Here is a 14,300-nt window from a genome sequence, read left to right as displayed (position 1 = left end):
TGCAGTTGAAAGCACAGAGCATTTCTATTAGTGTTTTTCAGGCACAGTGCCTCAAATGAGTGCATCTTCATGATGGCAGCAACTACAGCACTAACTGCAGTCCTTAGCTCTGTATCTTGGAGTAACTTCCAAGACTTGGCCTTGTTATTCCTAGTGTGTTTTGTCTGCTATCTCCTGCCCATTGGCATTGCCTGTCACTGCTGTTTTGTTCATCTCCCTTATATCCTTGTTTCTAGATTAGAAGTTTAGATGTTTGTTTCTGATGTGTAATAAAGAATGGTAATTACAATAGCCAAATAAATAAGCCTAAATTACACTATCAAGAAGAACCTTCTGTTGCTAAAATAAATGCTTCTTTATTTCTCATTAGCCTTCATTTTATGATGCAGTAGACCCAGTAGATTTTGAAGGCTTCCTGATGACGCAGCTGAACAACTTGGACTTAGATCTAGCCCAAGAACTTGGGGATTTTCCAGAAGATGGTTTGGATGTTGTCTTTACACCCAAAGAGTGCAGGACTTTGCAACCCTCTATGCCAGAAGATGGGTAAGGAAAGTTTCTCTCCCTCCAAAATGCTGCAAAAATATTAAACTTAGTTTTGAATTGTTAAAAATGGTTTTGAAGATGTTGATCCAACATCACTCTGCCACCCATCCAGCCAGTACACAGCTGAACTTCAAATGTGTGAACTTTGCCACTGGCTCTTTTAGGCTTGTTTGCACACTGAAAATTATGCAAGTTTTTACACAGCTTCCTTGGTAGCGGCTCAAGTGAGGTAGGCATCGACAGGAAGACGAGTAAAGAAGGACAGGAGGATGGTATGAAACATAACTTTTGTAGCTGCAATGCCAGAGATAAAAGTTTATTCTGATCATGTAACAACCACAGTATTGAATTTTTTGGGTTTTTTGCCAGCTGTGTGTTACGTGACATTGATCAGTACACTAAGAATCTCTTTCTCAGTACCTGTCTTGCATAAATGGGAGGAAATGGTTCATACTTCACAAGGCTGGGGAAGGGGAATAAGTGTTAATTTCTAGTGTAGAAGTCACATGTGGTTTTAGGCTGATATTGAAGAAATAATTACCCTGTTTTAAACAGCTTATATAGGTAGCTTGTGGTGACACTGGTGCTCAATGGTCCTGCAAATATTTAAGCTGGTTTGAAAAACAGGCATGCTATAAACAAAAGCATTTTTCAGAATGAGAAAATTCATCGGGAAGTTTTCTGATGTGTTATTAGAAAGGCTATGCAATGTATACAAAATACACCTCAGGAACTGTTTCACTATAAATGGTACCTTTAGGTAGAACTCCAAAGACCTGTTGAGTTTTGCAAGGAATAATGGTGAGATAATATGAAGTCAGCACCATTTAGCCCCAAACTGCTACATCAGCAGAGATGGCTAACTATACAGTGCGTTTGTTATGGGGGCTGGCTCCTTACAGCGTATCCAGGAAATGAACAGCACAGGCTATATTCAGTGCTGTGCTGAACTGCCATGCTGAGGGACAAATCGGCTTCGTTTACATTGTCTTGGCTCACAGGGTAGACCTGCATCCCTCTCTGTTCCTGCAAAAGTTGATACATGCTGCTCTAATTTTTACCAGCCAGCTGTTCAAACTAGAGCCGTATGTAACAGAAATATTTGTTCAGTGTTTTCTGCCTGACACACCAAATACAATGAGGCTAAGAGGGAAGCACAGCTTGTGTGATTTTTGCCAGCCGTAGACTAGTTGAGAATCCTCTCTCTAAGCAAGGTTTCAGTCAGCAAGATTCTTCTTGGCCCAGTGCTTCTCTCAAGAAGGAGAATAAAGACAGATGTAGAGATGAGATGCCATGCTAGGTTACCTGAGAACTCTTTGAATCACACAGCTTCTAATATTTTCACAACACGTGATTTTCAATTGAAGTTATTTATAGAAAAGTCCCAATCTTTACAAGGTATTCTTGTTTTTTTCTGTGGATTTGAGAGAGAATTGATGTGGGAGACAATGAATGGGATTTTTTGCTTGAAGTAACCTTTTATTTAAACACTGGACAAAAATATTGAAATAATTATTCAACGTTTGAAATTACATCTAAAATAAGGCCATTTCTTACCTATTTCCACGGTTACCTCCTACCATGCCTGATGTTTAAAACAGCAGTTACTTATTTGTTTTTACACATGCAGGCTCATGCTGTAGAATCCATTTTAAGCCTGATTTGCACCACAAAGTTATTACATGTTCTATAAGGAGTCTGTGACAAAGCTCAAATAGTGAATACCAACAAATGTGCTTTCAGCAGATTTTTTTACAGCAGCTTGCCACTTAGCCATTCACATTGATATAATTGATATTGGTGTTTTTATAGAAAATCCTGATGAAGAGTGCTAGGATGTGTTAGGGAAGATGAGAACACAGCAGGGGCATGAACCAAGGATGGGCCTGCAGACAGTGCAGTCTTTGATGTTTCTGTGTGCAGAGAGCAGGAAACAGGTACCACCGACCAAACTGGGTTAATGTGCTGCCTGCTGCAAACACACCTCCCACCTGATGCAGAGGCAGGAGCCACCAGAGGCAGGGGCACTCGACAGCCTGGCATCAGCCAAGGCTCTGTCCCACCGTGCACACACAAACTCGAAAAAGCTGTTGGCCAGCCTCAGTAACCAGCTGCAAATCTCTCAGGAGTTCTATGTGGAAAGTGCTAAAAATCATCATACCTTTCACCTGTTCCTGTATTGAATGTGTATCCTACCTACTCTTTTACTCACTTGGATTGGAGAATGCTACAAATTATTTTGGAACAGGTCATTAAAAATTTTAAGAATGGGCACAGGGGAATTATGCCACAGCGTCATGATGTGAAATTCATGGGACATTGGCTGAAAGGCCTGTAGTTCCAAATAGCATCCAGGCTATCAAGGGGCACTGACAACCCCCTTCATTAAAAGAGATTTATTTGAAAAAGAGAAAATGAAATTATAATGTATTCTTAGAACTTAAAAGTTTTATTATCCTATTTGATTAGAAGCTTTTTAAGCTTCAAGTTCTAAACTCTAAGTTCTAAAGGGGGTCCCTTTTTAAGATTTTCTTTTTTTCTGTGAGAAGAGAAAATTGCACATACATAAAAACTCGGTATTTGCAAGATTCCAGGAGCTGAGGCCTCTAAAAAAATATTTCTATATCTTGAGACTTGTTATCAAGTCTTGAAAATCACTAGGTTGGTTATGTTGTATAATTTATTTAATTTTACTGTATTTTATAGAAATGTCACTCTTATATTTATAAATAGATAGTGTAGGAAGTGGTTACTTCTTCTCTGTTAAATGTATGCTTGTACGTTTATCAGCACAGTACCAAAAACCTGCATAAAGGAATTCATGCAGAGGACTTTTTTTAAACCTCAAACAATAGTTTAGCAGTAAAATAAATACAGAGGAGAGGACTAACAGAGAGGCCTTTATCTGACTAGCATGTTTAGATAAATTTGTTTGTCCTGAAAGTATGACTTAGGAGCTGAAATATGTTGCTTTTTCCACAGGGTTGAACTGGACTCACACGTCAAAGACTGTGTTCAGACTTACATCCGTGAGTGGCTGATTGTGAATCGAAAGTAAGCAAGATAAAACTAAATAAAATTAAAAGTACATTTCATCTTACTTATCAGAGAGGAGATGCTTGCTCTTACAAGTAATCCTAAATTACTATGATTTTAGTCAGTGATTGAAGACAAGAACTGACTTTTCAGTAGTATAAATAACCATATTGTTTTGTTTGAGATGGTGTGCATTGCCAAATACTGTAGCATCTGCTTCTTAATTCAGGCTGTAAATGGATGAGAAGTTGATGAGAAGAAATTCACATCAACCCTTTGTAGTGATGATTTATCTTAGTCAGGAAAACTAGTACTGTTTGATCCCACTAAAAGGAAAGATAACAGGGATAAAGATTATATTTGCATGCTTTTAACCTATTCATGCCCTGAAAATTCAATATGATTTGATTTCCAAATGTGTCTGAAAACTCAAGGATTATGGCCTTTCCCAGCAGTGACTGAGTGTGTTCATAGGATTATCCGTGTTGTACCCAAATTTACTGTTTTATATCAGTAAATGATTTCTGCACTTGAGCTCAGTGTAATTCAACACAGAGAGTTGGGCCTGTAGTCATTATAAGTGCTTCATTTCCTTTAGTCTAGTTCATTATATTTTAATTGTATTTTATTTTATTCTGTCCTATACTGTTTCATATGTAAAATGTGAAGGGGACTCTCAGTCAGTGCTCTCTATTGCAGGATGTCTGTTCCCAGACTCTTAGGGGAGTCTGTGGGATGTCTTGCCTCCTTCCCCATCACCTCATGCTGTTCTTCAGAAAGAGGTTTTTGGAGCTCTGTTTTGTCCATAGCACTTCCTCTTCATCCACTCCTGCACTCATGCCCAGCTCTTGAAAAGCAGAAGGAGCAGCAGGTGGTGGAGTGCTGACACAATTGCTGCAATTTTGTTGTGCCTCTTCACTCGGCCTTGTTACTCTCTGTTTTTCTGATGTACATCAGCAGCCAGTGCCTTATGGGTTTACAATGGTGACTGCAGAGGAATTTGCACTGTTTAACTGTGCAGCTTGTGCTCCTCAGTGGAGCAGCTGCTGGGGGTTATTAAGAGACTTCCTCCAGGGGTGCTGATGAAACTGATTGAATTCTCAGAACTGCTCTGCAGTGAGTCACTAAAAGTAGGCTAGTGGGTTTTGTTGGCTCTCCTCCCTCACCACTCAGAGCAGAGGCACTAGCTCTTTCACACAGTGCTGTTCTGTATGCAGTAAAGAGCCAGTGTGCAGCTTTGTTTGAGCACAGGAGAAGGGAGTAAGCAGTAAAGTAGGTGAAGTGAAAAATAGAACATGGCTATTTTTGCATTTCTGTGTGCTGGTAGAAGTGTGAATGGAGCCATAGAAACATACATATGTGGAAAGTTTTGCTGAGTGTTTTACTGTTTCATTGATTCGGGTGAGGTAAATTTGCATTCAAAATCTTTATTGAGCAGTTGACTCTGTGGTAAACATGATGGTGGACTCTGCCAGAGAGCTGAGCTTTGGTAGCTTTGGCTAACAATGCAAGCAAGTTATTAAAAATTGCAAAGAACAAACCACTACCAAATATGCTGCAGTGTCACATAATCCAGTGATAGATTGATATTGGGAATCTCATGTTATGCTTGGACAGCTTTTTTTTCTTTTAAAAAAGTGTGAGCAGAAGAAAAGATTTCAAGAGAAAAATGAGAAAAAAGTAATTGTTTCCATTGTTTTGAGGAAGGCTGGAAAAACTGTAGCTGCCTACTTGAGAGATGTTATAGAAGAGGTTGCTAAATACATTGTCTGGTGAGCTATGGGTGAGACAAGTGTGTGAGTGACTTTGATCCACTCATGAATGCGAAGGTTCAGAACAGGAGATTGAGGAGTCTGCAGTGGGTGGCATAAGCAGAGGTTATTCTCAGGCCTCAGGGTAGAGAGGTATGTGGCAGAAAAGCTGAGCACAGCTGGAGTCCATGTGGCCTTGCAGGAGGCCGAATGGGTAGCTTGTTCCTGTGCCTATTTCTCCTTTCAGTTGTCCTTTGGGTTTTTTCCTCATCTCATTTTCTTAATTCAGTGTGTGCCCATTAAATTGACATGTGTATTAAAACCATGGTTTGCCACTTGGTGAGCTTTAATTGCTATAATGCTTTTCAAAATAAATAAGTGGTATAAATAAATATTCCAGGAGTAGTTACGGGGAAAGGCATCTTTAGGGTAGTTTTCACACCACAGGGAAAATGTGAACTCAGGTACCTGAGTTTCCTCCATTAATCATTTGTTTGCCACCAGAGGCAGTGAAAAAACAATCTATACAACAAGATTCTTACACGTCCTGAAGTCATGCAGAATTTCTGCCTTCCATTCTGGATAATTACAGTGGTTCCAAAACAAGGTCACATCCAAGGAGAGCTGGGATTGTCTTTTTATGACCAGTTTTCATTGCAGTGAACTGGCAAACGATTAAAATGCAAACAATTAAAATTAAAACACATCAGAGCATATAATTCAGTTACTCCCAAACTGTAATAAAAAGGTGTCTCCCTGATCAATAATTGCTTATTGCGTCTTCTTTATGAAAGCATTCAGATGCTCAGTCATTTCTTTGGGAGTATCACAGAAAGGAAAATGAATGAAGTAGGATGTTGTAAATAAGGAGACTGATTACAAAAAAGACTATCACAGGATTTAGCAAATTGCATACTAAAGTGAAAGAAACAGAGCTCTGGATGCATCTAACACCTTTTTTTCACGGTACCTGCTGGTTTTTTTTCAAGCTGCCTCAAAAATAAGTAACTTGAAAGTTGAGAAGAATTTTTTAAAGCTGCCAACCTGAAGGGTTACATTGGCGCACAGAAATAGCCCTCTTCAAAACCAGGCGTTTTTCTAGAAGTTGTAGATTGTTGCATGGAAATAGCTAGGGATACTAGTTAGGTCCAGGATAAGAGCAGTAAAAGATCTGATGTATATAATTGAAGAGGCCAGCCAAGAGATAAGTGATCCTGATCCGTGTTCTTAAGGTCACTGAAATAATCACCATGTCTGATGAGGAGATCAGACCAGATTTTGTACCTAGGTCAGGTTTGCCTGCTGTCTCAGACCTATACTCTGTAGAAAAATTATCTGAATTATCTTTTTTTCCTTTTAAACTGTTCTTAATATACATTATAGAGTCACAATGGTGCATAAAAACATGTTAAAGTTGTGAAATGTCAGGTTTTACATAAAAGCTGTGCTACACTGCTTTTTGCAGAACAATCTTTTCAGTTTTTAAATAATTTTTAATTTGTCTTTTCTGTTTTATTTTCCCTTAACACCTCCTCATGTTATCCTGACCTTCTTGGGCTTCTCCATAAAAGAAATCAAGGGAATTCAGATACTTGTAGCCTGAAAAACAAGGGATCCCGAAAAGATTTTCACAAAACGCTTCAAAAACAAACATTTGAATCAGAAACATTGGATTCTGGCGATGCAACTTTTCAGGTACATTTTCTTCAGTTTGGGGAAAGTGATCAAATACAGCAGCTTCCCTCAAAAGAAGCACGTGGTGTGACTTCCCCGAGTGTTTGTGCAGTTTTGGTCACTGCCGGATAAGACAGATAGAAAGCTATCGGAGAGCATCCAAAGGACAGACACAAAGCTGGTGAAGGGCCTTGTGGTGGAGCCATATGAGAAGGGTCTGAGGTCGTTTGGTCTGTTCAGAAGAAGAGGACACTGAGGGGACACCTCATTGCAGTTCACCTTTTCCTTGCAAGGGGAAGAGGAGGGGCAGGTACTGATCTCTTCTCTGCCATGACCAGTAACAGGACCTGAGTAAGTGTCCTGAAGCTGTGCCAGGGAAGGTCTAGGTTGGATAAAGGGAAAAGGTTCTTCACCCAGAGAGTGGCTGGGCACTGGAACAGCTCTCCAGGGAAGCGGCCACAGCACCAGGCCTGACAGAGTTCAAGAGGCATTTGGACAATGCTCTCAGGCACATGGTGTGATTCTTGGGGATGGTCCTGTGCAGGGCCAGGAGCTGGACGCTGTGATCCTAGTGGATCCCTTCCAACTCCACATATTCTGTGATTCTGTGATCTGTGATGGCATCAAGCAGAGCACCATGCAGGCCATTAGGCTTCATGGCAGAGGAGGCATTAAAATCCCCACTGCCAGCTCACCAAGAGCCATTCTGTGACACCCTGGTGCCCAAGCCACACCTTGCCATTTTCCTGTTTTCCAGCAGGTGGGACCCCAGCACGTTCCTGCTGTCCCGGAGGAGGCCTCGAGGGCGAGCGCGGCCTGCTCGGACCCGGAGCTGCGTAGCCTGCAGCCGGACCCGCGGCTTGAGCACCTGCTGCGGCACGCCAGCGCCGAGGAGTTCGAGCGGCTGAACGAGGAGGCACGCCGCACCAACAGGCACGCCGAGCTCCTCGCCCTCTACCCCGCCGTGGATGAGGTGAGCCGGAGCCGGGCTGCCCTGCTCCTCTCTCCCAGCTGGCTGTCCCAGCGTGCCCGAGGTTAAAGCCGCACCACAGCAGATAAACACTACACTGCTCTCAGTGTAGGCCAAGCCACATATGGCTATGTCAGGGTGTCGGCTTTCATAGCAGCTTGTACTTGGGGTCCACAGCTGTAAATATTTGGTGTAAATGCCATTTAGTGGTCAGGGATGTAAATATTCAGAAATAATAAATCTATTTCCTTTCATCTCTGGGGACATTAACTGCCCACTGAGGGGGAGAAGATGCTAGTCTGTAGCAGTGGCTCAGCTACTGTCATGTGTTTTATGCAAGTGTGTAAATTTACAGTTGTTTTAATTGAGTATGACTGTGTAATGATAGGAAGACGTAGTGGAGATACGACCAGTGCCAGATCGCCCAAAGGAACATCTGGGCAACAGGATTTTGCTGAAGCTCCACACTCTGAAGTAAGTAAACCTTCACAAGCACTGCTCACCATTTCTGAGTTCACAACAGTGTGCAGCTGCACACCTTGTTGCACCACAGAAGTTCACAACAGTGTGCAGCTGCACACCTTGTTGCACCACGGAAGCTGTCCCCTACAACAGCATTCACTGCTCAAGTGTTCTTTCTTAGTGTAGCAGACAATTTTTTCTATATCCATCTTTGTAGAAGTCTTTAACATGCCAGGATGAAAAAGTGTTGGGAGTGAACCCAGATTATATACTTTAAAAAAAAAAAAAAAGGTGATTGCTGTTCTGGACTTTCGTTGTGGTTTAACTCCAACCACCATCCAAGCCCCACACAACCACTCGCTCATTCCTCCATCCGCAGGACTGGGGAGAGAATCAGAACAGTAAATCTGGAGAACTCATGGTTTGAGACACAGACATTTTAATAGGGAAAGCAAGTGGCACAAAGACAAGCAAAGGAAAACAAGGAATTAACTCACAGGTTCCCAATGGCAGGCAAGTGTTCATCCATCTCCAGAAGGGCAAGTCCACATGTAATATGACTTGGGAAGACAAACACCATCAGTCCAGATTTCCCCTCCTTGCTCCTTTTACCCCCTATTTGTATTCTGGGCATGGTGCCACATGATCTGGAATATCCCTTTGGTTATTTGGGGTCACCTGTCCTACCTTTGTCTCCTCCCAGTCTCCCACACACCCTAGTCTCCTCTCCAGCTGGAGGAGTACCAAAAGCAGAAAAGGCCTTAGTTTTTGGCAAGCCCTGCTCAGCAACAGCAGAAACATCTTTATATTATTAACCCTGTGTTCAGCACAAATCCAGACCCTAGCCTAACTCTGAAGAAAATCAATTGTCCTCCAGCTAAAGCCAGCACAACTTAATAAACAGGGAAAAAAAGAGCATGTATGATAATTTTAATGGATGTCTGAGACCATCTTCCTGTCAAATTTAGAAAATACATTGCATGCAGTCTATTACCCTTCTTTTCCTCTCAAAATCATCTACTGTAATGCACTAATAGAAAAATTCTCAAGACTTTGAGAGAGCTGAGGTCTGCAGCTAAGTATTCTTCTGCATTTTAATGAAAATGCCAGTCAAAATATAACTCTTCCTTTTTTTATTATGCACCACCATATGACTGCAGTGTCAATCAGTGTCTTGTGTGTCTTTCCCTAACAGGTTTGATATAGAGATAGAACCTTTGTTTGCGTGCATAGCTCTCTATGACATAAAGGAAAGAAAAAAGGTAAATGTATATATAATATTTTTGTTCACTTGGCCTGGGTTTTTATCTTCAGAGTAGTAGCCTAGGAAAAATTAACACAAAACGTGCTACTTTTTTACACACACAGTCTGATCCAGGATTCTTGCTATTCAGTCAGTCACATGCTTGCAATCTTGCAATTGCTTATTTTATAGTTGTAGTTACAACTTTTGACTTGTTTTAAAATAAAATTTTAGGCATTTTTGCTTTACAACATATTTTAACCCCTTTTTTCTTTTCAAGATCTCAGAAAATTTTCATTGTGACCTCAATTCGGATTCATTAAGAGGATTCTTGCGTTCTCATACACCCTGCATTGACTTGTCTACTCAGGCAAGATCAGCAATATTTTCTGTCACTTATCCCTCACCAGATATATATCTGGTAATAAAGGTATGTTACAGTACTACTTTGACACCATTCTGCCTGTTTCTATTGTCTGAGCTCATGGAACTGACAAACATGGCTTTTGTCTAGATGAGATGAATTATGACAGTTTTTAATAGTAGTGTGTGAGTAGGTGTCCAGTGGTATATCTCATTTCAAGCTACGAAGTTATATTATTATCCCATATGCCAGTTCTACAAAGTACGTAGAATTTCCTATCTCTGCCTAAGGGAAATCAAAAATATAGTGAAATAAGGCAGTTCCAAAAATTTTATTGACATTCTTTGGAGGTTTTTTGGCATTGGTTTAGTGAACTTTGCATAATTTTATTTGTTTAATTCTGAGTTAGCCTGAACCACTTCATTTAGAATGTGTTAATTATCCTTATTTCAGTGAAAACGCGGTAGTAAGTGATTGACTGTGTTGTCACATATATATTTTCTGCTTTCTAACAGATGGAAACCTGGAAGGTTTAGCATCAGTTCCTCCATAAAGACAGTTTTAAGAAATTATATACAGTTATATATTAGGCAAACTCTTTCAAATTGCTAGAGAAACAACGTTACTATTTGGATGACATTTTTTTCTTTAATCATCTGATTGTATTGCTTTTTGTAGATAGAAAAAGTGCTTCAGCAAGGAGAAATTGGAGACTGTGCAGAACCCTACATGGTTCTTAAAGAAAGTGATGCTGGCAAGGTAAATAAATAACTGTAAAGAATATTTAGATCAAAAAATGCATGCTAAAACCAGCCAACCAACCAAACAAAAACAACAGGCTCTTTGAAATAGGATGAAATAGCAAAAACACTGGAGGAAAAGCTGGTTAGTCATCCATGGTGCAAGAAGTTTGATGTCTGTGGCTGACAGAAAGAAATCAGGAGAAGGGCAGGTGCATTATTGTTACTGACCCCTTTGGAAATCAATACTGACACAATCTTGAGTCATGAAGCAGATGGGGGTGAGCAAAGGAAATGACTGAAATGTAGAATTAGCAGAAATACTTGTACCTCAGAGACGTGCTGTTGGTTTGGATGGGCAGATGGCCTGTTTTAGTGTGCAGCTCTCCCATTCAGTACTGTTGTCGGTAGATAATGTGAGTTCTGTTCAAGGAATTCATGATCATTTACCTCCCTGGAATGCACTGACAGTGTTTGCCAGGCTTCCACATGTCTCACGTTTAGAATATTCCTTTCAATAGAATTTTTTTTCTGTATCTGATGAAAGAAGTAGAACCTGCTAACATTTCATGGTGATTGTTCATTCTGAATTTGAATATTATTGTGGAAAGCCATTGATTTGGCTTTCTACATTTCTATAATACAAATGAACTCATTAAAATGAATTGAAGTGAATGTGCAAATCAAAACAGCTACAGTTCTGTCTGTGATGTAGCAAGAAAATACGAGATACCAATGCAAATTATTTACTGAACTGTGAATATCTAACTTAGATTTTTGTGTATGGTAGCATTGGAATAACTGATTGCTTTTGAAACAGCCAATATTTTCTTTGTTTCAGACAAAAGAAAAGATTGAAAAACTGAAAGCACAAGCGGAATCCTTTTGTCAGAGGTTGGGGAAATACAGAATGCCATTTGCCTGGATTCCCATAAGCCTAGCGAGTTATTTCAACTTTTCAACACTTGAACGAGAAATACAAGAAGCTGAAGGTTTAAATGGTACTTGTCTAACTTTTCTAAGTAAGGCAAAATGGCTCTGCCGTGGGACTGGGTATAGGAAACAATGTTATTCACTCTGGCATCAAAAGTGAATCACAGATTCAAACTCATGTCTTGACAGCTTTCCTTTGCAGTCCTATAGACACTTACAAATTAATTGTGCTCACCATGTTGTCTCTGCATATTTATTTTTATGTCTGCTAAATATTCTTTCATGGTTTAGGCCCACTTTTCATTGAACACTGGCTTTGTAGAAGTAAAATTTCCTTTGCCTATGGAGTTAGCTAGCAATACTGAGCAATCAAGATACCAAACGTGTCAGTTTGGTAGGCAGGACCATTGTTCAATATGCTTTATAACCCATGAACTAAAAATTTAAATAAACATTTGCTCTGTAACAGAAATAATGTCAATTCAATAGGTGTGTCCTAGTATTCCACTATTTCACATAGCTGGAAATAAAAGAAGCGGAATGTTTTAGGTGCTCTATCCTCTGATGCTGGTGAGATTTTTCTGCAGTTTTCTAGTGTATTCTGGGAATCTTTGTACTCAAGCAAAAAGCAAAAAACAAGATGATGATACATTTAATTTCTCTTTGAAGGGAAAGGTTCCAGTAGTGACAAGAAGGCAACACTGCTGCAGGCAAGAAGGCTTTCTGAGAGAGGTTTCAACTCAGAGGATAACTATCCAGCATCTAACTTCAGAGCAATGCCTCTGAACAGTAACACCTTCTTTAAACAAGTACTGTATTCTCTTTACGTCTGATTTCATAAGACATTTTTTTATCAATGTAATATGAATTGTGTTGGGGAAAGCTACCAGATATATTTGTGTGAGGACAGAGGACAACCCCAGTCAAGTAAATAGTAATCCACTTGCTTTGGATGCCTTAAGGACATGGTTCACTCCTGAACCTTTTGTCCATGCTACGAAGTATTGTTACAAAGGTACTGATTTTTGTCTTTCTCTTGGTAGGAAGGAGACAGGCTCAGTGATGAAGATCTGTTTAAATTTTTAGCTGATTTCAAAAGATCATCTTCCTTACAAAGAAGAATTAAGACTGTACCAGGTACGTAATTAGTTTTGGATGGAAGTTGTTACATGTATTTTTCTCCCCTAAACTGTTCTGAAAGTCCGAACCCAAAACCTATTAGACTTGGGTTAAAAGCCTATAATATGTGCTGTTGTGGAACTTCCTGGTTTTCTGGTGTCTACCTGAACACAAATGCTTTTGAATTATTTTTTTTTTCTGCATGAATGAGTACGGAAATTTAGATTTAGTTTAATATTTCAAAATTATTTCTTTTTCTCCCTAATTTACAGTGTACCTACTGGATATCTTTTGTTATTATTCAAACCATTTGAAGACAGTTCTTTAAAGCAAATTTCAAGGATCCTTGCTGCTTCCTTGCAATGTTTTGAAATGGTTCATATTTTATAGAGAGAGATTAAATTTGTACACATTTCATCTTAGCTTGATATTAGAGTCAGAATTAGTTAACAAAGAAGAGAAGTACAGGCAGTGTTTAGCTACTGTCAAACACCTGACCAGCTTAATTTTTCTTTTCAAGTAAATTACAGTTCAACCTCTTCTGCATTGTGGAGGAAACTTAAAAAGTATGAACTGAGGACAAAGCTGTTTTTCCTTTTTAGCTATTTTCCAGAAATGACAAGTCTGAGCTGCCCAAACGGTTTTAACTTACCATAGCAGAGAATTTAAATTGAAAGTCTGTTTATAGTGGGGTAAATGTTATCAGTACTAACTGTGTAACTGCTTACCACAGAAAGCCTAGCTTTCCTGATGGGTGGTGCCTACTTTGCCAGAGATTAATCCCAGCAGAATCTGAGGGGAGGGGGAGTAAGAGAGAACTGTATTAGACAGCATACCTTTTGTTAGTCTCCCAGACAAATGTTATGTTACTTGTGTGTGAAAGACACTAGAACGTCAGCCAGCATACAGTATTCTTTCTTTCTTTCCATTTTCTTTGAAGCAGTACAGAGAAGGCTTAAGAAGCTCTGTGTTGCCCTGATTGTGACTGGGTTGTGTGTAGGCTACTTCCTCTGTATCTTTCTGTACCTATGATTTTCTTCTCATGCAGTCCAAGAGCCAGTTCTTTTTTCTGCACCATTGCTATGTAACCTTACATATTGTTTTAATTTTTCTTTCATTATAGAATGATTTTTTTAATATTTTTGTTAATATTTTGTGATTTTACTTTAAAGGAACCCTTAAAGGGGAAATTGCCCCAGCTCCAGAAAACATTGGTTATTGTCTGACACCAGAACTACTCCCACTGAAGCCATTTTCAGAAAACCGTAATCGCCCTCACAAAGAAATTTTGGAATTCCCAATTAGAGAAGTGTATGTTCCCCACACCATTTATAGGTAAGAAATAACATATATTTTTGACATTTCTTTGAAAAATGTGATTCATATGTTTTTTCAGAAATAGAAACTAAAAATATTTTTTAAAAAATGCTAAAGACAATGTGTGGGGCTGATGATTTCATCT

The 14,300-nt window shown here is 39.5% G+C and overlaps 1 protein-coding gene across 1 annotated transcript in view; it reads left to right on the top strand.

Moving 5' to 3' along the window:
- The first annotated feature begins 403 nt into the window (after window positions 1-403).
- Window positions 404-14,300, top strand: part of DOCK8 (dedicator of cytokinesis 8) — a 64,132-nt gene continuing 50,235 nt past the window's right edge. Inside the window, exons 1-12 of the mRNA XM_054283466.1 lie at window positions 404-546; window positions 3,529-3,600; window positions 6,905-7,028; window positions 7,768-7,980; window positions 8,366-8,451; window positions 9,635-9,701; window positions 9,963-10,112; window positions 10,725-10,805; window positions 11,628-11,787; window positions 12,389-12,528; window positions 12,763-12,856; window positions 14,011-14,173. Coding sequence (XP_054139441.1) covers window positions 419-546; window positions 3,529-3,600; window positions 6,905-7,028; window positions 7,768-7,980; window positions 8,366-8,451; window positions 9,635-9,701; window positions 9,963-10,112; window positions 10,725-10,805; window positions 11,628-11,787; window positions 12,389-12,528; window positions 12,763-12,856; window positions 14,011-14,173 — 1,478 coding nt within the window. The 5' untranslated portion in view covers window positions 404-418. The remainder of the gene's footprint in view (window positions 547-3,528; window positions 3,601-6,904; window positions 7,029-7,767; window positions 7,981-8,365; window positions 8,452-9,634; window positions 9,702-9,962; window positions 10,113-10,724; window positions 10,806-11,627; window positions 11,788-12,388; window positions 12,529-12,762; window positions 12,857-14,010; window positions 14,174-14,300) is intronic.

Source organism: Melozone crissalis, unplaced genomic scaffold (genome assembly GCF_028551555.1).
Source record: "Melozone crissalis strain CALT ecotype California unplaced genomic scaffold, PUWL_Pcris_2 ptg000005l_1, whole genome shotgun sequence".
Classification (NCBI taxonomy): domain Eukaryota; kingdom Metazoa; phylum Chordata; class Aves; order Passeriformes; family Passerellidae; genus Melozone; species Melozone crissalis.
This window is presented reverse-complemented; position numbering and strand designations above follow the sequence as displayed.